Source organism: Scophthalmus maximus, chromosome 15 (assembly GCF_022379125.1).
Source record: "Scophthalmus maximus strain ysfricsl-2021 chromosome 15, ASM2237912v1, whole genome shotgun sequence".
In the NCBI taxonomy this organism is placed as follows: Eukaryota; Metazoa; Chordata; class Actinopteri; order Pleuronectiformes; family Scophthalmidae; genus Scophthalmus; species Scophthalmus maximus.
Window position 1 is genome coordinate 4,636,361 of NC_061529.1, and position 24,560 is coordinate 4,660,920.

At 45.2% G+C, this 24,560-nt stretch overlaps 2 protein-coding genes across 3 annotated transcripts; both read left to right on the forward strand.

Moving 5' to 3' along the window:
• The first annotated feature begins 27 nt into the window (after nucleotides 1-27).
• fuca2 (alpha-L-fucosidase 2) lies at nucleotides 28-5,862 on the forward strand. Its single transcript, XM_035611512.2, has 7 exons — nucleotides 28-218; nucleotides 1,647-1,834; nucleotides 1,935-2,274; nucleotides 2,353-2,563; nucleotides 3,506-3,696; nucleotides 4,355-4,463; nucleotides 5,182-5,862. Exons 1-7 carry the CDS (start codon nucleotides 28-30, stop codon nucleotides 5,317-5,319), a joined length of 1,368 nt encoding a protein of 455 aa, XP_035467405.1. The 3' UTR covers nucleotides 5,320-5,862.
• Nucleotides 5,863-5,971: 109 nt separating this feature from the next.
• On the forward strand, nucleotides 5,972-24,273 carry hivep2b (HIVEP zinc finger 2b). Of its 2 annotated transcripts, XM_047337662.1 has the most exons (8): nucleotides 5,972-6,135; nucleotides 6,275-6,640; nucleotides 14,235-18,194; nucleotides 18,783-18,940; nucleotides 19,091-19,266; nucleotides 19,743-19,841; nucleotides 19,933-20,720; nucleotides 21,457-24,273. In XM_047337662.1, the coding sequence occupies exons 3-8, from the start codon at nucleotides 14,340-14,342 to the stop codon at nucleotides 21,892-21,894; spliced, it is 5,514 nt and encodes a 1,837-aa protein (XP_047193618.1). In that variant the 5' UTR covers nucleotides 5,972-6,135; nucleotides 6,275-6,640; nucleotides 14,235-14,339; the 3' UTR covers nucleotides 21,895-24,273. The 2 variants fall into 2 exon arrangements, with proteins under 2 accessions (XP_047193618.1, XP_035467393.2); XM_035611500.2 differs by lacking the exons at nucleotides 5,972-6,135; nucleotides 6,275-6,640 and adding an exon at nucleotides 11,408-11,644.
• Nucleotides 24,274-24,560: the final 287 nt, after the last annotated feature.

Genomic DNA, 24,560 nt, shown 5'->3' on the forward strand with positions numbered 1-24,560 from the left:
TCGCCGGGTGACTCCACCTGAAACACGATGGAGGGCCTAACAGTCGTCGCACTGCTGTTGTCGACGCTGTTGGTCGAAAGTGGCGGAACCAAATACGAGCCCAACTGGAAATCTCTCGACGCCAGACCACTTCCGGAGTGGTTCGACCAGGCCAAGTTCGGCATCTTCATCCACTGGGGGGTCTTCTCTGTGCCGAGCTTCGGCAGCGAATGGTTCTGGTGAGCTTCCTGTTTAACACGTACCTGTGCAGTATACAGTCGGGGCTCAGGTGATCACTCTCGTGGATTATAAAATGTAGTTATTTAAATATTCACTACTCTCAAAAATGCATGTGCATCTAAGTTTGCGGGAGATTCTCTTTGGATCAACCTTGATGAGGAAACTTATTTTTTTCATTCACTCATCGTCCACCGCTTTATCAATTTAAGGGTCACGGGGGGCTGGAGCCAATCCCAGCTAACATTGGGCGAGAGGCGGGGTACAGACAGGTCGCCAGCCTATCACAGGGCCACATACAGAGACGGACAACCATTCACTCTCACATTCACACCTACGGTCAATTTACAGTCTCCAATGAACCTGACCCCATTCTGCATGTCTCTGGACTGTGGGAGGAAGCCGGAGAACCCGGAGAGAACCCACGCACACACGGGGAGAACATGCAAACTCCACACAGACAGGCCCTGGTTGAACCGGGATTCGAACCCAGAACCTTCTTGCTGTGAGGCGAACTCGATCGTCATGTGATGAAGATCGCGACATAATTTAGAGCTTCAGAACAGGTTTATTTTTAATCACTGTACAAAGGTCATCATGTCGTGTACAGTGAGTGATCCGCAGCAGACAACACAATGGGAATCTACAAATGCAAACAGGTCAATGAGGTGAATTATCAGCCACTGAAGAAAAAGGGATATGCCCAACATGATTAACTACAAACACACACACACACACACACACACACACACACACACACGCGCACACACACACACGAACCCATCCATCTCTGACCCCTCTTTTGTAAATAATGTACATTTTATGATGTTTTATTCTATTTTGTCTTATTCTATATTCATTTCTATTTCTGCATATCCTTGTTGTGTACATATGTTGACTGCTATTTGCCCCTTAACAACACCAACATAAAAAAATCCTCATATTTAGCCTGTTACCTACCTGGAAATAAAACGGATTCTGATTCTTATTCTGTGTCTGAAAGCTCCAGCCAGGACCTAAAAAGTTAGATTTACTACTCATTGTTTATGTTAAATGTTTATTAATCCATTTAAAAGAAATCAATTGATAATCAACTCAAATAATCAACCACCTCTGATTACAGGGTTTTTATTTGTATTATTTAGGGTTTTATATTGGACATTGTAACATGTTCAGGATATTAGAACATATTATTATTTCTTTGTCAACAGTTGAAACCATTACGTTGTAACGTGTACGACAAAAGGTCAAAACCTTGGTGCATAATATCGATGTTTTTATTGTATTTGTAACCCAAAATAATCTTTCACCTTTTCGTCATTTGATTTAAAGGAAATGTACGTGAATCTGCCAGACTGCGCCACAAAGGAATTGCTCACCTTCTTACTACAAACTGTTTATCTGTTTATCAAACTGATTATCTGTCGCAGGTGGTTCTGGCAGGGGCAAAAACAGGGGGCGTACGTCGACTTCATGAAGAGGAATTATCCCCCGGAATTCAAGTACCAAGACTTTGCTCCCCAGTTCACTGCCGAGTTCTTTGATGCCAAAGAATGGACGGATATCTTCGCCGCGTCTGGGGCAAAGTATATCGTCCTGACGACAAAACACCATGAAGGTACGGCACACGATCGACATCCTGTCATATATTTTGTCTAAGGAAGGGGTCGTTAGTTTTTCAGCCACATATACAATGTATCATGTTATAAATCTTTCAGGATTCACTCTGTGGGGCTCAAAAAACTCCTGGAACTGGAATGCGGTGGACGTGGGACCCAAGAGAGACCTGGTGGACGAAGTGGCGAGTGCCCTGCGTGCCAACAGTGACCTACGTTTGGGGCTGTACCACTCGCTCTTCGAGTGGTTTAATCCGCTCTTTAAAGAGGACGCTGCCAGTGGGTTCAAAACAAACTTCTTTCCCGTCGCTAAAACGCTGCCTGAGCTTTATGAGCTCATCGTCAAGTACAAACCAGACGTGGTGTGGTCTGACGGGGACGGAAATGCACCCGACACTTACTGGAACAGCACGGGTTTCTTAGCTTGGCTCTACAATGACAGGTAATGTAATAAAAGAAAGAAGAAAAGATTACGACCTTATCATTCTTCCTCAGTTAAACGTGCTTCCGTCCTCCACAGTCCCGTGCGAGACACGGTGGTGACAAATGATCGGTGGGGCAGTAACTGCCTCTGCGCCCACGGCGGATATTACACCTGCACAGATCGCTACCAGCCGGGACACCTGCTCAAACACAAATGGGAAAACTGCATGACCATCGACACAAAGTCCTGGGGCTACAGGCGCAACGCTCAACTCAGAGACTACCTCACCATAGAGCAGCTCGTGTCGGTGAGAGTTGAATATCTCATTGACCTTTTGAAATGTGTTTTTTTTTTTTTATCAATCTGTTGAACTGCTCCATATAAAACCTTGGGTATGAGACTAAAGGGCTTATAAGAAGAAATGTGTGACTTCACTTTTTCCAAAATTTTGGAAGCTTTCTGCTTAAAACTATTAGCAATACTCTTATGAATATACCTCTACCATCTACAGTCTAGTTTCAAAAATTTCTTAACACAATGCAACATATGCTATTTTCTTTAATAATAATAATAATAATAATAATATATTTAATTTTTAAAGCGCTTTTCATGAACCCAATAATATGATTTTATTTTTTTAATTAGTTGTACAATTACTCAAAACTTGGATGACCAAAGAAGCTAAAGTGAAGGTCCTCTTACTTGGTCTGAATGTTCCGTCCATCAGTAGATGGATGGATGTTAAAACTTTCCATCATTCTTAGCACTTCCTGGACTTCTCTTCCTGGAAACCGCTGTTTCCAGGATCAATAATGTACAGTCGAGAGGACTTAATTTCAAAAAAGAGATTCCAGGTTTTCATAAAATAACAAAGACCAAGATTTCCAGCAGGTTTAACCCTACAACTGTTTATTCCTATATCTTTTTAATAACATTTTTTAAGAAATTGAAGTACTCTTTCCTCTTCAATACATGTTTTATTTTTTCAATTATTTCTGAAATGTCTGAAAACAGTGAAAAAATAACCATGAAAAAAATCCCAGAGCCAAGTGAACACATTGAAATTGTTTTATGGACAACAATTCAAAACCCAAAGATATTCAGTTTACTATAAAGGGGTAAGAAAACCAGCAAATAGTCACATTTGAGAACGTGTAACTTCTTTGTAAATTTTTTTTTTTACATTTTTTCGTTGATAAAATTAATTGAATGATAACCTTTATAAAAAGTTGTTTTCTGCGCGTCACAGACATTAGTGGAGACGGTGTCCTGTGGCGGAAACCTGCTGATGAATGTCGGCCCGACACACGACGGACGAATCGCTCCGATCTTCGAGGAGCGTCTGAGGCAGATGGGTCAGTGGCTGAAGGTGAACGGAGAAGCCATCTACAACACGACGGCGTGGCGAGCTCAGAAAGACAACGTCACCAAGAACGTCTGGTGGGTTCTCTCTTTGCATTCCGCACGTTACGTTTTGGTTGGCAGTGACCAAAGCTGACAAACCAACAGAAGATATAAACGATTTCAGCAAAAATGATCACTTCCTCCAAGGAGGTTATGTGATTGGTTCGGTTTGTTTGTTTGTTAGAAGGATAACTCAAACAGTCACAGACAGTTTTGCATGAAAAGTTTTATCAGCCATGGAAACGGGTGATTACATTTTAGGAGGACATTTTAGAAAGTGCTCTTGTATATATTACTTTTATTGTTATTCTAAAATCCTTGTTTGTAAAAGAAATGGGAGATTTTTCCTTTTGTCTAATAATAAATGAGGGAGAAAAAAAAAAGTTGCTCAGTTGAATTTCAAGCTTTATGAAAAACATTTTGTGAATGAGCGAGTCAGAAATATGTGATTGTACTGACGACGGAACAGGTTTTTACTGTGGAGTTTGAACTACCACATTAAGATCCTCAATAGAAATTTGTCTTAAACTGATTGTATCTGATTTTCTTATCAGGTTGTTTTAACTGTGTGTGATTTAATATCCCTCTTATAGTCTCAGACATTGTTAATTGTATTTTTTTTTCTTACAAAAGGATTATTTATTAATTGATATATATAATTTTAAGGTTATTAATGAGCCTTAATCTTTAACAGGTACACCGCCAAACCGCAGGAAAAGGCCATATTTGCCATTTTACTGGACTGGCCCAATAATGGATCCGTGATTCTCACCGAACCCGTGGTTACACAAGGACAGACTCAGGTAAGACTAGAGCAACACCAGCTAACTTGTAATAAAATATTTGCGTAGTACAAATAAATTCTGTAGAGTAAATATATGGAAACTGATAAGTTCCAGGAAAGATCACTGCAGGTTTTCACCTGCAAAATATCTAACAAACTGATCACTATTAAAAAAAAAAAAGGGTAAAAGGGATTGATGCCTGTTTTAAATGTGTTTGCCGATATCTGGTGGTATCTGTTAGCTGTGATCATTAACAGTATTACATGTTTCAAAGCAGCTGTTTAAGTAGCATTGATAACTGCATCCAAACAATTTGTAAATATTGATTGATTCATCTCACACTAGAGAAGTGGAGTCAGAATAAATTGCTTAGAAATTAATAATTTAAATGTTTAATCGATTTTTTTTTTAAATAGTTGCCAATTCGTTTCCTGACCACTGACTGAATAATTTACAAACGCTTTAGAATTAAGAAGAACATTGATTGAAGATATAGATTTGAGTTTAGTTGTGGGTTTCACAGACTGTTGCGCTGTCAGGGAGGAACCTCCATCATATTAGTGGTGAAAGAATGAAATGACAGCATTTAGTTAAAGGCTCAATACATCGAACAAACGCTGGTCCATCCAGAGAAAAAGAGGACGACTTGGCCGTTCTCTCGCCTTATCTGCCGACCTGTCAGCCTCGTTCATTGTGTTTGTGTGCTTCTGTTCTTTAAAAAAAAAAAAAAAAAAAGGTGGCGCTTCTCGGTCACGGGTCTCTGCAGTGGGAGCCTGCGAAGCCCAGCGGACTGCGGGTCCTCCTGCCGCCGCTGTCCTTCAGACAGATGCCGTGCCAGTGGGGCTGGACGCTGAGGCTGACAGGGGCCACTTAAAGTGGGGGGGAAACAAATCCAAGATCACCTGGAAGAGGATCGGACGAGAGCTGGAAAAGCCCAGAGCAGAGAAGGGAAGGGAACCGGTGTTTGAATCACTTAACACAAACCTGTGGCTTGCATCAGATTTGTCTCTATACTGAAATTAGTGAGAAAATCTAAGGGAAAAGGGAAAATGAAGCATGTGCACTGTAGTGTCTTTAACTGACACTGAGATTTATTTGACTTTTAAATTATTTTTATTAAATCATAAAAGAAGGACAGAAAATTTTAACATAATCATTGTTTTGTACGGTGACCTTTTCACATTCTAGCTTTTTAACTAAGGGGAGTTATTTTTTTAATCTACAGGCTACATGTGAAAAATGTGACCTTTTGTATTCATGAAATATGACAACATGCTTTAAGGAGTGATTTGTATTTTTTTTTCCACAATTTCTCTACATTTAAAAAAAAAATGTAAACATGTTCGATGAATGTGGTGATGTTTGTTTTTTTGTGGGTTGTTAAAATCAATAAAAATCAACGATGAAGTCAAACTTATTTTCCACGGTTTAATGTTCAAAAAGCTCAAATGTTACCTGAAAACACGACTCGTGTTTTTCTTATTATCATTTATTTGATTTGATTATAATCGGTTTCACTTTTCTTTTGCACTACTTCGTTCCCGGATGATCTCAGGTGACGCGTCCCTCTGGCGCCCCCTGCTGCGCGCGGCCGTAACAGCGCCGCAGCCGTGCGGCTCATTTTGTTCAACGGCTGACGACGCAAAACGGATCTGTGCACCGCCGCTGCTGCTGCGCACAGACGCGCCAGGTAAAACAAAAAAAACAAAACTATAATCCCTCGTATGCATTAAAAAAAACAAAGTCGGTGTTTTGAGCTTGCCTGCATGTTTGCACGTCATCTCTAAAAGCCGCAGCTGTGCGTCTCCTCCTTTTCCGCCGCTCGACAGCGGCTGTAGGTGCGTTTGTCACCTGAGATGGTGAGCTGAGTTCAGCGCAGGGCACAGCTCACTGTTGTGTCTGCTCCCCTCCGTTTGCACGCCTTTAAAAAGTGGGTGGTCCCTCTCCTTGCAAATGTTCCATGACGTGCACATGGGGGGTTCGCAAGGGGTTCTCACCACGTCCGTGCACCCCCCCCCCACCTGCAGCAGGCTTCCCCCGGCGCACGGCGGCGGCGGATCCCCTGCTCGACAAGACAACAGGGGGAAGAAAAGGGGAGGAAAGAAATCCGGCAGAAAGATGCGAGGATGCGAATCACGTGTGTGTGGATGTGGAGAGGACTGGACATCGAGTCGAGCTGCCGGTCTTCAGTCAAAGTAGGCGATTTCACACATATTTTAACATTTGACCCGCATTCAATTGATGCTTGTTAAATGCGCAATAAACAGCTCAAAGCTAAAAATGACATATGTCACAGCCCCTGCAAGGTAATGTGACTTGATGTGGACTTGCACCGTGAGGGGTTGATCATATCCAGATACTTTTGTATGCTCATGTTGTCCCTAGTAATGGTGTTAAAGAAACTGCATGTAATGACAAACTGAAAGGTTTTTTCTAATGTAGCAATGGATTGTATGCACAAATCTATCATCCATTAAATACCATAACAACACAGACAAAAAAAAAGAAAGAAAATCCCCAAGATCACAAGAGGTTCAAAGACATATGTTGATATTTCATATCCTGATGATGTTTGACATCAGAGCAGACTTGTCAGTCAATCTGCATTTTTACCCTCTTGATGTCAGAACAAATACTGGAATTATGCAAATCTTGAATTTTCATCTGGCAATAGTTTTGTTTGAACAAGGGGGGGTTTAGAAGACTAATCTGCATCCAATCATACATAAATAGAGGAGTGTGCTCATCAACATTTTCACCAGAGGCTATCTTACAGTAGAAGAAGTAAGACTAAGAAAAACATCAAATATTAACCTTCTGAGGAGCTGGAACGACTATAAATACATGCGATTGTGGAAAAGCAAACAGCACATAACATTTATCTAACACATAAAGCTTTGGACAGAATACAAGTTGGCAGTGCAACGGTGAATTCTCAAGCTTAGTGGATTTTGGGGGAAGGTCCATGTTCCTGAGCATCCTCGTCCACACCAACGGTGTAAAATTTAAACTGGAATAAGACTCAATCCTCAGATATTATCCAGGAGTTCGTGCAAATCTCATCCCATTCAAGTTCATTAAAAATGACACACTCATATCTGTTTCCCAGACAAATCTAAAAGTTTATTCCTTCCATGTTCTAAAAACATCCTACAACATTTGGATGATTCACCAAAGACCTGGAACATTTTTATACAATTTATCTGCTGACCTTGGAGATTGTAAACTTTGCTTGACTCAAAGCTCTTTTGCAGTAGAAGATTTCTCCAGAACTATAATCATATTGTAAGTAGCAGTAAAAAATTAAAATAAACTCCTATACTGGAAAAAAAAACCCTCTTTCCATCCGTTCCTTCCGAAAATAAATGATTGTTTGTCAGCGCTCGGTGCTGGATTTGGACAAATATTTGAGGCTTTATTCAAGAAGCCCTGCAATTTCCTCCATTGTGCGCTGAAGGTGAAATATAATTGGATGAGCTTTTGGTATATTTGGTGGATATGAGCAGGGTGAAGGGAGGGAGCAGCGTCCAGTGAGCCTGTTGCCTCCGTTTTGGGGGAAACCTATACACCACCACTTTTAACTGGCTGCTGCAGTTTCCACGTATTCATGCATGTATGAACTAAATATGACATGAAGTCTCTCAAAATGTCTTATGGGAGAGAATGAAGCAAAAGTTGCTCATTTTGACAACACACATTTTTCTCCAAAGAGATGGAAAAAGGTAAGACCAGCGTCTCCGCAGTAAGCGGTCTAAGCCTGCTTTGATTATAATATTTGCCTGTATAAATTTAATGCTAATTCTATCTCTATTTCAACATACATTAGCACATAAGTATAAACTGATATCGTAGTGTTACTGCACAGGTTATGGCCCAGTATAACCTGTAACACTGGTCACATGTGGTCGACTCTTTTTTTTCTCTGCATTCTGTCTTTGGCGCTGTGATAATAGCGGCGGCAATTATACATGTAGACGACAGGAAGCGGGGAAACTGTTACAGACGTTGGCACGGTTGCCATGGAAACGCACACACACACACACACACACGCACAACGTCAGTTTATTTTCAGGTACTGCTGCGATAATAACGGGGCGTACAGTGAGTAGTGTGCGGTGCCTGGTTTGGAGAGGCATGGACTTTGACGAGGTGGATAAATGAAACGGGGGGGGGGGGGGTTAATTGATGGAAAAGCGATTTATTAAAAAAATGAATTAATGCAAGTGAATTGGAATGCTGACAGAGGATGACTGAGGGTTTACACCGTGTTCAGTGTCCCCTGGACCTCATTCCTTCCATTCATAAACATTACACCCCCTCCCTCTCAGTTGTTCCCTCTGCCCCCCCCATCTGTGCCACCACTAATAATATCATTAGAGGCCTGCGAGTAGTCAGTGGTCAGGTGCATGTGTGGCATTCAATCACATGTGAATTTGTGGCAGATTGGAGCCGGTCAGCGGAGCCTCGGTCACAGCTTCAGATAGTGGAAATGCCGAGCGCTGTGGAACATCCTGGGGGACAGACCATTATATTTATAGAGACGGGGCGACTTGACCTTCACCGCACTATAGAGTATCAGCCATTTTAGTGCTGCTCGTCCAGATACTGAATCCAGCATAATGGATCTCAGCTGCAGTGCCGTTAGTTTAGCTTCAACTTTCGTCTTATGGGTTGTTTAGTCAAGGCCGTGTCTATTAATATCCCCTCTGCAATTCCATACTGTGTTGGAGGAACTCTGTCAATACACGGTCTCTGCATTCTCTGCCTTTCTGGCCACACGCCGTTGTTGCAGTTGCTTTAAAAGAAATGCACTGTGAAATTACAGTTTTGCTGCGCAGGAAAAAGAAGAGAAAAAAATGCTTGCCATCCGGGTAAGCTTTTGTACTCGGCCCGTGAAGTTCAACTTTAAGTAGTTATGTAAGTTTGAAGCCTTTGTTCTGCTGCGTAAGCTTTATATTAAGAGCGAGGGCCTCTTGTTAAGTATGCCTCAACCATAGTAAGCACAGCTGGTGCGAGCCCCAAAGTCACCCGATGGCGCAGAGGGAAACCGAGGCGGATGGTCAAAGGAGGTTAAGTCCTTATAGTTGTGTAAACTATATTGTGTCGAAAGGCCAAAGTTTTGGCACATGTGACACTGAGTGACCATAAATTACACGTGAAATCAGGGGAAAGACCTTGTTTGCCGTGCTGAGAGGGTACGGATTAGGACTAGACAAATTCTGATTCTGGCAATTCTGGTTTGTCAGCTGCTTTAAATTCAGTGGTTTATCACGTGTAGCGAGTCCAGGTGATGCTGAGACAGATGCAGTTTCATCTATAGAAATCTAAACCAATGCAAAATCTCTATGTATCTGCAAACCTGCAATCCATCAATTAACGCATCCTCTGAGGCTCGTCGGGGGCCTGGAGCCAATCCCAGTTGACATTGGGCGAGAGGCGGCATACGCCCTGGACAGGTCGCCAGCAATATGGTTTAAATTAATACAAACTGCAAATGTTATAGTCATGTAAAGTAACTCAAAATGATGCTTCAATATAGTAATAGAGTAAATGTATTCATAAATAGCAGTGGTGGAAAACATAAAAGTTAGATTATTACTGAGAGGTCGTCCACTGCGCGTCGGACCGACACCTGCAACCATGCAGCGATTGGATGGACCAGCTGTCAATCACGCCGTTTCCACGCTCCAATGCATACGAGATCACAGTTTACAGAATGAACATCATATTGTATTGAAGAAGACTTGAAACTATAGCGAGTGAGACCATAAACTCCTCCAGAAAATGTTTACTTACGCGATAAACCAAGTGAGAAGAAGATTCATTTTCTCATGGACGTCTATAGAAACTGACTTCTTTTTGCAAACCAGCGAGTCGCCCTCTGCTGGTGATTCCAGAGAATGCAGGCTACAGGCACTTTCGAATTAGTTAGATTTTTCGGAACCCAGTACATTGAAGGCCATTAATATCCCGTCATATACAGCACTGTACGCCAATAGTGGTAATTACTAAATAAATAAAATGGAAATTATCCCAAGCTTCTAGTTGTAATTGCTACATGTCTCAATTTAAAAACAACACAAAGTTGTCAATACAAAACAAGTCAGTGGAATTCGGCTCATAAGAATATTTTCAAGGCTTGTTTTTGGTGAAATCTTCCTCAGAGGACGTGTTTAGGTTTTCGGCAGTTGTTGCCTAAATGTCGAGGCTGTTCTCGCACAGTGTCACGCCGAACTCGTACGTCTGATTCACAGGATGAGGTTCGCAGCTGCACATAGTCTGCAGTATTGTCCTGCTTGGTGGGTTTTTTCTTTCTTCTTCTTTTCCTCCCTCGTCGTGTTAATGACACCCTCATCGCAACTCTCTCCATTCACAAAGCAAATCCTGTCGTGACGGGAGGAACTGGCTCCGAACAGGCTGTGGGTGTCTCAGAATTTGGAGAACGTGTCTGATTTTTTTCTCTCTTTCAGACGCAGTCAGCCACATGCTGTCTTTTCATTGAGTTCCTCTCAATGCACACAACTGAATAGGAGCGCGCTGCAAGAAATGTAACATTCAGAGGCTGCTGCACCGTGTGATTAGTGTCTTTTCAAAGCACTTGCCACTTTTTGTGTTTCCCTCCTCGTGCCCTGCATGCACTCACAAACACACTGTCCAACGGATTTTGCACAGATAATAATGCCGACGTGTACCTGAATGAATGAATGAATTTGTGTCTTCACGAAAAATAAATGACTGAATCTACGGATGAATGGACTCGCAGCTTTCCTGAAGGGTGATGTTTAGCTCTTTACATCCTGATATCCGACTCTGCACTCTGTGTGTAGTGGGAGGCAGCTGCTGCTGTGCTGCCCTGAAACACAGAGAGAGGGATAGAGAGGGATAGAGAGGGAGAGGAAAAGCGCCCTTAAACGTGGGCTGTTGTGTAATCCCTCCCAGGGCCCCTTTGCTATTTTTGTGCCTGGGTCCGCACGTCACGGTTGGGTATTTTCTCTGGTGACTAGCTCGCATCAATAGATCTTCTAATGTACACCCGGTCTGCCAGCAGCCTCATGACTGATGGGACTTTACCTTGCTAATTTATTTCATTATTGTTCCCCCCGCCCCCCCGGCGTGAGGAGAATGGAGAAATGGAGTACTCGGTGCGAGGAATGTCACATGTGACTGTCGATATGGGACAGGGACTATTCGAACGCCAGGTTTGTGTGAGGATTATATTTGATGTCTGAATGTCAGCTGCTCCCCTTCCCTCCGTCGGACCGTGTGCTTTGTGTCATTCTGCTCTCAAGTGAGAGCTGCCGACTGCTCCTGCATGCTATCTGCCGTGTTGCTGTTGCTCTGTGCCACAGAGGGTTTGTACCATCCAGCCTCTGCTAAGCCGGTCACCCTCCTTACGATATTTATGGATTTGTGGTCAGCGTGAGGCTTCGTGCCTGTTCCCTTTAATGGCCAACTTCGTCTCCTAATGATGTAATGCAGCAGCTCTTGGTAGCCGGGATATTTTTTGCGTGTGCTCGTTGTCATCTCCCGTGTGTGTGAACCGGTAAAGGGATGTGCCCCCCCCGGACGCTGGTGTGATCAAATAAATGCCTCCGTAAAAGTCATTTCTTCATCCATGCGGACATACTGTACGACTGTCTGCCCACAGTTGTCCTGAAACACACCTACTGCCGCCCACCTGCCTCCTGTTGTTGCACGTCATTGCTGCCGTGTCATGTATTTTTTCGTGCGGGGTTGGTGCTCGTTCCCGGGGAGGGAGAGAGATTTGCACTGGGAAGGTTTCTACTGCCACAGTCTTTGCACAAAAAGTCTGAATCTGCTGCCAGGGAGACTGAATGGATATGTCGGCTCTTGTTCCTCCGTATCGTGCTCAGTTCAAAGGTATGCATTGTTTCTGGGGGTCTTATCTCGCTGTCACTCTGCACCCATATTCCCCTTCCCTCCTCTCACGGCTCACAGAGGATGGAAACTAAGCAATGAGGTCAGACCGACCTTGAAAGGGAGCTCCCTACCAGGCCTCTGAATGTTGTCATCCCCCCCCAGGCACCCCACGTAGTTTACCCCTGTAAACAGGGTTCATTCCAGTCCGAGACAGCCCTCTCACCATCACTCATACTGTAAGCCCTCATCCTTTTTTTCTTTTTCTTTTTTCTGTCTCCTCTGCTCTGCAAGATGCCCCTCGAAGCTGCCTGAGAGCAGAGCCACCGGAGCGTAAACAGCCGAAAGAGGGAATGAACATTCATAGAGATAGAAAAATATTTGCGGGGAGATTATCATCCCTTCAGCTGCTTTCAAGCATCTCTCTGCGTCTCGAGTCACCTTGGATTCATATCCTCCGGTTTGTGCCGGAGGAGCGTGTGGCGTGCTAACAAAGAAAAAGAGAGAGATGGAGAGCGAGAGAGTGAGGGAAGGAGAGCGAGAGTCGGAGGATGTCCTAATTAAGGGGAACTCGGAGGGTTTGAACCAGATAATCTTACATAACCTCGTTAGGGAGGACACAGCATTTGATACTGAGAAGATGGAAACGACGTGCCCTCAGAGACGCGTCCCCCTGGTATGAGACCAAAGTGTAGTGGCAGGACCGATTCCCTTCCGCCGCGGGCACGGCGACGCTACTTGCTGAAGGGAACCCGTGTGTTTGTGTACAGTACGTGGTCCTGTGCAGCTCAGGGGTGGAGACGGTGACACTGTAGCACCTCGGAATTGAATGAATGAATTGTCATGATGCGATATGAACAGTCGGCATATATAGTGGAGGAATTATAGGGTATTTTATACTGGATATCACATCAGGTGGGTAGGTAGACTTGTCGCACTTCATCGCCCACGCTCTCACTGTGTCAACTGTGTGGGCTAACTCGCATCGACACATACACACACACACATTACTCATACCACAGTTCCGATTCTTTTAGTACCATAGATTATTTTTTCTTGCATACCCCTTTTTTTCTAAATATTGTGAAAAGACCCTTCAAGTCAGCCTCGGTTATACAGTAAATGCTGTGGCAGGTGGCACCGGTTCATGCCAGATCTTCATCTCTATACTAATAAACATATTAATGTTGATGGAAACCGAAACACAACGGGATATGAGTGTAAATGGGTCGTATACACTCTGTTTCAGATTTTTCAGACACCTGTAGCAAACACCTAGGATGCAAACATACATACAAGGTTTTTTCCACAATACAGTATATCGATAAAAGTGATGCCCACTATGGTGCATTTATTACAGTTAACAATTAATTAACTTATATGAAGGTAGTTGTACTTAAAATAGTGAGTATACGAATAATAGTGATATTACACATTTAGAAAAAGGAGTTGATTTTCAGATGTTCATCATATATATATATATATATATATGTACAGCCAGTGATGATGATGTACATGCAACAGTACTGACATGTACCATAGGCACGAACATCTTGTCATGTCTGCGGGGCTTTGTCAGAATTGGGTTAACTTCCAGGGTTGACACCAGGTAACTTTGTTTTTTTTATAGGCTGACTAAGAGACTGAATTCTTTTTCCATTCCTACTGTGATGGAGCTCGTTATGAATTTTACACTCCTATTTTATTAGGTGGACTTTTGGGAAACCGCCTTGAATAGTTCTAAATCTCGAGGAGTGGATTTGCATTTTTTTTCCACTCGTCAAAACCGTTGAGGGTTTAACTTTCATTGCTCATCTTAACATTCTTCTGCATTCTTACGATGTGAATTATTGTCGCGCGCACATCCATATTTAAATTGTCTGATTTTCAGTTCTGTCTCATTTCTTTCAGATGACCCCTCCCTGCAATCAATTCAAACGCGTGTTGATATCGCCGCAGTTACATAACAGATATTGTCCTTGAAAATCGATTCCCAAAGAAAGTGACACTGGATTCATGGAGTCACTTGAAACTACTGCGGGGGTGGAAAGCCCTACAGAGGGTCAGGACGGAAATGTTGCACAGAAATGGGAGGCCGCACAGACCAGGAGGAGTCTGTCATCGGTGGAACTGGAAGGCAAGGGGTGGCACCAACAACTGCAGGACGCTCAGAGCAGAGACACATGTGGTTTCGAAGAAATGTCTGACTCAGGGAAATCACTACAATTAGAAGATCTGCCCTCCCAAGCCCTGTCCACAAGCCACCCAGACTATGAGGTGACCTCATATCGAGTACAGTCCACGAAACAATTTCCGAGTGGCAGACAGCAATCGGTAGATCTCTCGGTTTCGGCACAGTCCGCAGCACCTGCATCTCACAGGAAGTCGCCCGAAGTCCAGCAACAGTGTTCCCATTCGGGGATGGATCAGCTGTCCGACAAGGTGGAACCTGTGTGCAAGGTGGAGCAGAAACCACAAAAGCCTGGGAAGTATGTTTGTGATTACTGCGGCAGGGCATGTGCCAAACCCAGCGTGCTCAAAAAACACATTCGCTCACACACTGGGGAGCGGCCCTATCCCTGTGTCCCCTGCGGATTCTCCTTCAAAACCAAGAGTAATTTATACAAACACAGAAAGTCCCACGCTCACTCGGTCAAAGCTGGAACGCTGCCATTCTCAGAACTCGTCTCTTACAACGCCAGCGCAGACCAGGGGTCTTTTGAAGGGGAAGGAGAGTTATTCTCTGATGCTGAGCAAAGCACGGACACGGACGAGGACACTCTTAATGACCCACTGCTGCTGCTGGACTCTCCAGCGGAGGGATCGGATAACACTGCTGTAAAAGTCCTGAATCTCATTGCTCAGAAAAAGGGAGCCACTTCGATGTCAGCTCAAGACGGTTCATCCCAGCCCCAAGAAATCAATGCACCTTGTGCTGCCGCTGCTGAGGCCAGCCATGCAATCCAGTCTTGCACAATCAAACAGAGGCTCGCACTTCGCCTGTCGGAGAAAAGAAGCAGCGACTCCGACCACAATCTGTCCCTTCCGAGTCAGTCGAGCAAGGGCAGCACGGACTCCGGCTACTTCTCGCGCTCCGAAAGTGCCGAGCACCAGGCCAGTCCTCCGAACACCAACGCTAAGTCCTATCAAGAAATCATGTTCGGAAAGTGTTACAGGCCAAGCCCCAAACAGACGACAGCACGTGGGGCCTGCAGCACGGACTCAACTGAACACACCAGGAAGCACTGCGAAAAGGGTGTTTCCCGTGTTTTCACCCAGGAGAAGGACCCCGTTGAGTCGATCAGAATAAACACAAAGTCGTTCATGAGGGAGGAGGTGAAAGAGCCCCAGGCAGACACTGATGTGGGGCCTCTGATCAGAAGCAACTCAATGCCAGCGTCCTCGGCAGTGTGTCTGACGATGCCTCAGTCCCTCAGAGGCAGCCATTCGTTTGACGAGAGAGCGAGCACTGGGGGCATGAGGCGACTCAGGCGGCAAGCAGCTTTCGAACACACCGCGCACGACGGGCACGCGGACACGGACGGCCATGGGAAGATGAGCGAGTGTGGCATTTCACCCCCGGGAATGGAAATGGAAAATTACCCCTCGATGGCGTCTAATATGAGCCATCAGAGACATGCGATGGAGCTGGCGACGCGGAAGCGTCGGAAAGAGAAGCGGGAGGAGGAGGATTTGCCTGGTCAGTACGAGGTCCATCACGAACAGTGTGAGGAAATGTCTGATTCAAGCAAGGACTATGATTCAAAACAAGCCGCGATGGGTATTATGGCTCTAGGGAAGGGACATTCTTCAAGTACGATAGCGCAGATTGACAGGTGTGACATGGACATATCAGTGAGCCCCGAAATTTGTGGTCGAAAAACCTTGGGCAATGTAATTTCAGTTATTCAGCACACAAACTCCATACACAGGCCACACTCTGAACAGCCAGAATCCTACAAGTATCACGGGCAGAGGCAGGAAAGTGTTCCTTCATTTCACGCTATGGAGGCGAGTGAACCGTACGAGATGGAAAGGAGGGACGGCAGACCACAGCAATCGTTTCAAATGGGCCCCAAACTTGTGCGCCAGCCCAACATACAAGTCCCGGAGATCAGGGTCACTGTGGAGCCGGACAGTCCCGAAAAGGCTCCAGAGGTGCAGGTGAAGGAGCCGGAGAAGCACGTGGAGGAGTTTCAGTGGCCTCAGAGGAGTGAAACTTTAGCACAATTCCCCCCAGAAAAACTCCCTCCAAAGAAGAAGCGGCTACGCCTCGCCGACATCGAGCACTCCTCCGGAGAATCGAGCTTCGAGTCTGCCTGCACCAGTCTCTCCCGCAGTCCGAGCCAAGACAGCAACTTATCTTACTGCTCCACCTTCTCCTTTGACAGGGAGGAGAGCTTGAAGTCAATCTCTCCGGCCAGGCAGGATGAATTTGGCAAACCCCTCGAGCTCTTAGCGGTGCCAGGGACTGGGCACTCCCTCTCCGTGCTCACCCAGCGTCAACAACATGAAATGAGACGCTCCTCCTCGGAGCAGGCGCCGTGCAACTTGCGCAAGGAGTTCCCAGAGGTGCGCAGCATATCGTTTGACTATGGCAGTCTTTCTCCGACGTCCAAAGTTAGACACGTGGACACGGGCGCTGGCCACTCCGCTGTGAAGGAGAGAAGGAGGGGCAACCTGGTGCGACAGGAGTCACTGAACATGGACACTGAGGTTACACAAGTCCCCTCACAAGTGTTTCCGCAGTACCTCAGCAGCACCCCCCCTCCATTCACAGCACTCGCTGTTCTGCCGCAGACTCTGCCAATATTTTCCACTGGGAACACATTTCCCCAGCTGTCACATCCGAGCCTGTTGGTTCCTGTAAGAATACAAACTCACGTGCCATCCTACGGCAGCATCACATACACCTCAGTATCGCAGATTTTTGACAATCAGTACGACAGTGTTAGCTCCACGGCAGCCATCTCTCAAACCTTGCGTTTGTCTGGTAACCTTGATCCTCATAACGTATTGGCTAACACCAGACTACCCTCAACGCACACGCTCAGTGTCGAAGCCCTTGATTTGTCATCGGCCAAGCTCAAGACAGGCATCCCCCTCTCCCTGACCTCTAGGACTATCTCCACCACTAACGCCTCCAGCGGCGTGGCAAACAAACGGATGCTGTCCCCGGCCAGCAGCCTGGACCTTTTCATGGAGGTCAAGCAGCAGAAGCGCGTGAAAGAGGAGAGAATGTTTGGGCAGATTGTGGAGGAGCTGAGCGCCGTGGAGTTGGGAAAATGTCATTTGAGCGAAGAGATGGGCCACAGGTTAGAGGTACAGGGCGCGTCCACGCCGGACCTGAGCCGGAGCAAATTTATCACGCTTCAGCGCAAAGTGACAGAGGCCAGTGACCACGGTGTCGAGTCAGCGATGGAGAGCAGCTCCCTGGAAACCGGCTCTCCTCCCTACTCTGTGATATCAATTAGAGAAGCCAAAGACGTGGGCATGGAGAAACGAGCGCAGATGGATGTGGTGGCGAAGCTGATCACCGGTCACGACGCCCTGACCTCAGACGCCGAGCACTCGCGAATGTTGTCTCAGTTTCCGAGTCTCCGCACGACGACGGGTGTGAGCTGGTGCTTCCTCAACTACACCAAGCCGAGCTGCTCGCACAGCAGCTCCCCGTTGTCCTCCGTGTACACCACCTGGTGCGTGAGTTCCCACAACCCCAATCCCCTCGAACTGAGCACCGGCGGCGCTCTGGCTCTGCTGCGGTCCAAGCAGAGGGGGGACAAGGTGATATACAGCGTGGCCGCCATGTGTCAGCCGGGCGCGGGGAAACTGGTCTCATCCCTCATCCTGTGGAGGCAGAATATGGAACAGGTACGGAAAATGATCAAATCCTTTGCATTGTTTTCTGAACACAACAACTGCTGTGAACATAAACATATGTCAACTTTGCCTATAAAGGAAATCTATAGAGGAAAATACTTACGATCAAGCTGCAATGGGAAGCTTTTCACTTTGGTAGCCCCCTGCATGTCAGCAAGTGGCAACTGTTGAAAATAGAAATTTGCTGCACACTTCATATATTTTGGCAGAGGGGTCAGTCACCACAGGCAAGTGTCTCTAAAGAGCATTTGCCCACAGTTGGTTGTGGTGCCAGAACTTAGATTCATATCCCTCCATTTACTGCTTACAAAAAAAAAGACATGCTGGCAGTGAAAGTATGAGACACAAAAACCTTTCAGACTGATGAGATGTGAAAACGATGACACTTTGCCTTCAGAAAGTTAAAGAGGTGCACTGTTTTTTCTCTCTCTCTTCCCCTGCAGCAGCATAATGCATGTTTGCAAAACACGCCGTGTGACACCGAGCGTGACACACAGTATTGGAAGCGTCGCGTTACGCCGTCGATACGGTGTCCACCTGAAATGGATGTTAACAAAGTGTGTGCTCATCTGATTGCAGCTGCAGAGGAAACCGGAGCCCAAAGAGGCGGACGTCGCCTACGGGAAGAAGGTGAAAGACACCGGCGGCAGAGTGAAAACTCCCAAGGAGGAGTGGAAGGAGAGGGAGGCATCCACAACACAAGCGGCGCCGACGCGCATCAAGATCTTCGAGGGAGGGTCAGCGAAAGATGCTATCACAACACTTGACATTTCTGCTGACGGCATGAGCAGCGGCTACGCTAGATCATCTGAAGGGTTCTGCAGCCCTCATGCCCGGTTTGTTTAGTATGTCTTTATTAAATGTAGACTGTGTCCACTTATCCACAGGTACAAGTCCAGCGAAGAGTACGTGTATGTCAGAGGTCGAGGCCGGGGGAAATACATTTGCGAGGAGTGTGGCATTCGCTGTAAGAAGCCGAGCATGCTGAAAAAGCACATCCGGACCCACACAGATGTGCGGCCGTACATCTGCCGGGTTTGCAACTTTGCTTTTAAAACTAAAGGTGGGCATGTGTGTAGAATCCAACATGATGCTTGAGATGATCAAAAACACTGTTTGTATAGAGGAAATTGAAAGTTATCAACACCATTAATAAAAAGTGAAAAGCTGCCGAAACAAATGAATGATACAAAAATGTGTGTTAAAAAAAGAAGCTAGTAACTAGAATTTACAGTTTGCAGCATCAGCAAAACTCCTATTTATAGTTACTACACCATCATGCAAAATCAGCAACTCAGTTGCACGGTCTCCCCATTTTTCTTTTCTACTCTCTATTGCTGCGAGTTGGTTTTCATAAAACTGACCAGGGTCCTTTTTTTTGGAAAGGGAAAGCTATTTGGGGTTTTGTGTTTTGACAGGGAGTTTGTCTTTACAAATCTGGTCCTTTTAAAACTCCAGGGTTGCTTTTTTGGGGGGGTGAAAAGTGGTAATTACCATAAAACACAAGCCTTACTTACTATTTATTTTATCCTTTTACAGGAAACCTGACTAAACATATGAAGTCGAAGGCGCACATGAAGAAGTGTCTCGAGCTGGGCGTGTCAGTGACGATGGATGACACGGAGATACAGGAACATGGTAAGATATACTGGCATATATTTGCACACATTTTACAAAAAATGTATCCAATTAAACTGATGCCTTTGTTGTTGTTGTTTTTTTTTTAAAGTTGACGACATCAATCCAGAGTGTAAGACAGAGGTGGCGGCCACAACCAAACATCAGTTCTCGGACGCGGAGGAGTCTGACGGCATGGACGAAGAGGCGGACGACATCGACGAGGACGACGACGAGGACGATGAATATGAAGGCGACTCCACCCCAAAGTTGTGCTCGAGGAGCACGAGTCCTCAGTTGTGCGGAGTTGCTTCTCTGTCGGTTACGGCCACCGCTGCCCTCCACGGCTGCTCCCTCACCTCGCTGCCGGGCTCTGACGTGCGCCAGCAGCCGGCCGGCAGGCGGACGGACCCTGAGCACCGACGCGCCCTCGCCGCCGACCAGAGAGAGAAGTCTGTGGACGAAGACTCGTTGACCATGCTGTCATCAGACCACGCCAGCTTCCTGTTTGACCCTTACTCCTCTTGTCTGCTCTCTCCTGGCTGGGAGTCTCCCATCAGGGAGCCCTCCCCCTCACGCCTGCGCTACCCGTCGCCAAGGCGGGAGCTTTCCCCGCGCGGTCGCTCCTCCCCGAGATGGGACACCTCCCCGCTGAGGCCCAGCTCGCCCAGCTTTTCGCCCATTCAGCACCTCTCCCCGGCCTCTATCGAGAGACCCATGTCTCCTGGATCGGAGCTGGCAGGAAAGCGGGAATCCTCCGTCAGGGGCCGGCAGAGGGTCGTGCTGAGAGCCGTCTCGCCACGTCGAGGCTCGCACCAGCACAAAGGCGGCGGCGATAAAACCAGACACCAGGCGAAAATGGAGATGGCTCAACAACAGGGAGCCTTTGAAATGGAAATGGTATGTAACATGATGCATTCTGCACACGGTCAGAACTACACCACCGTCAAAGGGGTTTTTATTCCACCAAGGCCATGCGAGGGATCAACAAGTCTAATGTTGAGCAGGTCCAACATTTTAGTTTAGTAACATCTGCTTATCAGCACCAAACGCACATTGCAGCTGAGAGAGGAGGGAATGTTATTACTTGAGCAGGTATTTTGTCATCATTTGGACAAATTAACTTGAGGGAAGACGTTAATCTTTGTCGGCCTGTCAAGGGCGTGACCCCGCCTCTCACCCCCGATGTCAGCTTGGAGGCTCCAGGACCCCCCACGATCCTCAGAATTTAAGCGGTATAGATAATATCTGGAAAGGATTAACAAATGTAAAGGTGGTGGCAGCACTAGAGTAGAGGTCAGGGAGTCACCAAAGTCAGTAGGATTCATCCTCTGGCAAACTTGAATGCCATCCAATAGTTATTGCCATATTTGAGCTCAGAGACTTGGCACTAATATGGCTAAATATTTGGTACATCTGATAACTTTAAGTATATTCTATTTTGTCTTATTGAGATGATTAATTATTCTGGTGTGGAGGAAGTATACAACACATCTGAGTGCTTTAGGTTTAAAAAAAAAACAAAAACTCCTCATTTCCCACATATCTGCATTCGTTCCAACTGCGATACGTTTTCAGGAGAAATAATCTTGGCACAGCTGAAACCGCTCCTCACGCTGCCAATGTGTCATTTCAGGATCAAAGGAGCAGCTTGGCTCCGTCTCTGCCCGGCGCTGCCAGTTCTCATCACCAGAACATCCTCAGCCACCTCCCTCTGCACTCCCAGCAGCAGGCCCGCACTTTGCTCCCCGTCGTCCCCGTCGGAGCGCTCCAGATGTTGCACTCCCCGCCTTCCCCCGGCGCTGATGTCACCGCCTCCCCGGCGCCAAGTCCACAGAGCGGCGAGGGCCAGCGCTGCTGCAGCAGGGAGGGATCTGTCCACGAGCCCGAGACGGGGGGAGAGGACGTCGGAGGAGGCCAGAACCAGAACCAGAACCAGAACCAGAACCAGCCGTCCCGTCATCAGGAGAAAAGCCTCAACCCGGGCAGCAGGGACAAAAGACAGGAAGAGAGCGTACAGACCTGTTTGAAAGCCATCGCCTCGCTTAAGATTACCACAGAAGACCCTCATTAATTTCTGATCCATGATCTAATCCAGGATCAGGCGCCCTCCCCCTCCCTCCCACCCTGCTACACCTGCAACCTTCGTCGTGCTCAGCCCTTTATGCACATAACCTCATCTTTATCCCATTAGAGGCAATATAATGACACTTCCTCTGGTCTTGCACATACCCCCAGACAGCTGCTTTTTAAATCTGAGTGGAGATCAAGGATCTCACGGTGGCGAAGAAGTGAAGACGTGCTCGTCTCTTCAGAGAGACTGTGTGAGACGATTGGACGAGCAAGCAGGATGGGGTTTTTTTTAGCAAGGCGGCGGAGAATCGTTATTGGGTGCAGGTGCAATATGGAAAGATATGACGCTGATATGCCTTTTGTTTGACATAGTAGTTTGCGTACAATTGCACATGAATTATATTTATGGATCCTGTACAAATGTCCTTAAACATATACTCCTTAGATGCATACAAACGGTGTATTTTACTGTATGTGTTACTTTGAAAAAAATAGACTGTTGTTTTAATGTAATCATATCGAGGTGTGATGCAGTAGTGCAGTAAATTAAGACTATTTATAAGGGGGAAGGTTTGTGTGTGTTATGAAACAGTCTGACCAAATTTTGAGTAGACGCTTCATGTGCAGTTTGGTGCTTTCGAATCAAGCGGCAGAGGGCCTGTGCCTTTTTTTTTTTGCTTTTCATAATTTCTTTATCAGATGGTTGTTGAAAAATATCGGTGTACTCTATTCAGTGTTCACTCGATGGAGAGATTTGTTGTTTTTGTTCTTTCCGTTCTGCTGACGGACGAATGCAGCTTGATTTTATGTGATACAATCTTAATATATATATATATATATATATATATATATACACACGTGTATTTTATATATATATATATATATTTCTTATGTTGCATTTTTCTTAATGTTGTGATTTTTATCTTGGTAAAAACGCATGGTATTTGCTATTGCACAAGAATAGAGGAAGTTAACATGTAATTATGAATACTGTAAGATGTATTTATATATTAGAAAACGTAAAGCACTTATTGATACTGGTAAATATTTGACTACTATTTATATATGGTCTATCTGTACTTATGCAGCGGTGATGCAGTTATGCAGTGAGCCACGTCGGCGTTGCTTTTTGATCTCATGTCTTTGCTTTGATGAAACAGACAAGCTTTTTTCTCTCTCTATCTCTCTTATATGACCATAAGAATTTTTGATGATGCACTTTCATCCTTTTCATCTCTGATGTTCTAACTGACTCGGGTCAGTGGGACTGGGGAGTAAAACGTGTTATGTTCTTGTGTAGTTTTCAAACATTCCAGTTGTTTCCCCCCCCCCCACGTTTTCTCATTGTGCAAAACACGTTGCACACAAAGTCACGGGGCTACACGATGATCAGTCAGTCATATGTTTTTCTTGCATTTCAAGTGTAAACTGGAGGAATCGATATCACTCTACTGTAAGCGAAACGGAAAGTAATGATGTTAACATTGTGAGTTGGTTGGAATATTACTGTGCTTCAGCTCAAAATGTACGTAATCATTCACTACAAACGCATTACTTCTTCTCTCTGTATATATATATACACACGTGTATTTTTATGATTTAAACTATTTTTGCAGTGTTCGAATTCTGAAAACTTTTTATGCGGATTGTTTGTATCTCTCTAAGAGGTCAAATGTCCGCAGTCGACGTATATCAGAGGTTTAACGAGGGGCGATAATTAGCACAGTGTTTGATGGCGAACACCGTGTGTCTCATCTATAAAAGAAAGAAAAGAAAAAGTGTGTTTGCATCTTCAAGTGGTTATGTTACCAGTTTGAGAATGGATTTGAAAAATCTGAAAAAAACACTTTGTTCACTCATGTTTACATAAAAAAAAAAAAAAATAACAAGGTGCACTGCTTTAATTTTTGTGTTTCCCTTTCTGGAAAGATGTATGTGGCTTTGATTTCATGGTTATGTCATTTTTATTTGTCGTGGTAACGGTGCAGAATGCTCATAAAATGTGAAGGGAAAGCGAAACCTTTCTTTTTCTTTGCTTTTCGCATACACATGTATTCAGATTGTGTTTGTTGTTTTCGTTTTTATCGTGTATTCATATTAACTGAACTGCATTGTGCCTCTCATGTCTATGAAAATTCCCTGTAAAACACACAAGAGGACAAATCATTTTTTACCTCTCAGCTAAGAATTATTTTTCTTCTTCTTTTTGAGGGAATAAGAAAAACCTCCGTAGCCAATCCGTTGTTTAGCTATTTGCATCAAAAGTGGTGAGTCAGGACGGAGTGCCTCTTTTATGCGACGGGGAATTTATTGTTTGGTGCTCTACTTTTTCAGATTAAATTCAAAAATTGTCTAAAAAAGAAATATACTTCTAACCCAAGGACGTGTGTTGTGGCTCATTTCATGTTTTACTGGCTCCTATACTTTTTATCCTCCTGCACAATTCACCATTGAGATTTTCGAGGATAACATTCACATTTTTATCTTGGTGGACGACAACAAACAACCTCCACCGTAAAAAATTGTGGAGACTCTTACCAGTGACATCCTCTGGTGAAAAATGATAACTGCAGTCATAACATGGCACAAGATGAAAAAAAAAGTAACTGAACGCTTCCAAAAATAGTTCTCACCTTGTGAGTAGTATTCAACTGTTTTTTTCAGGCT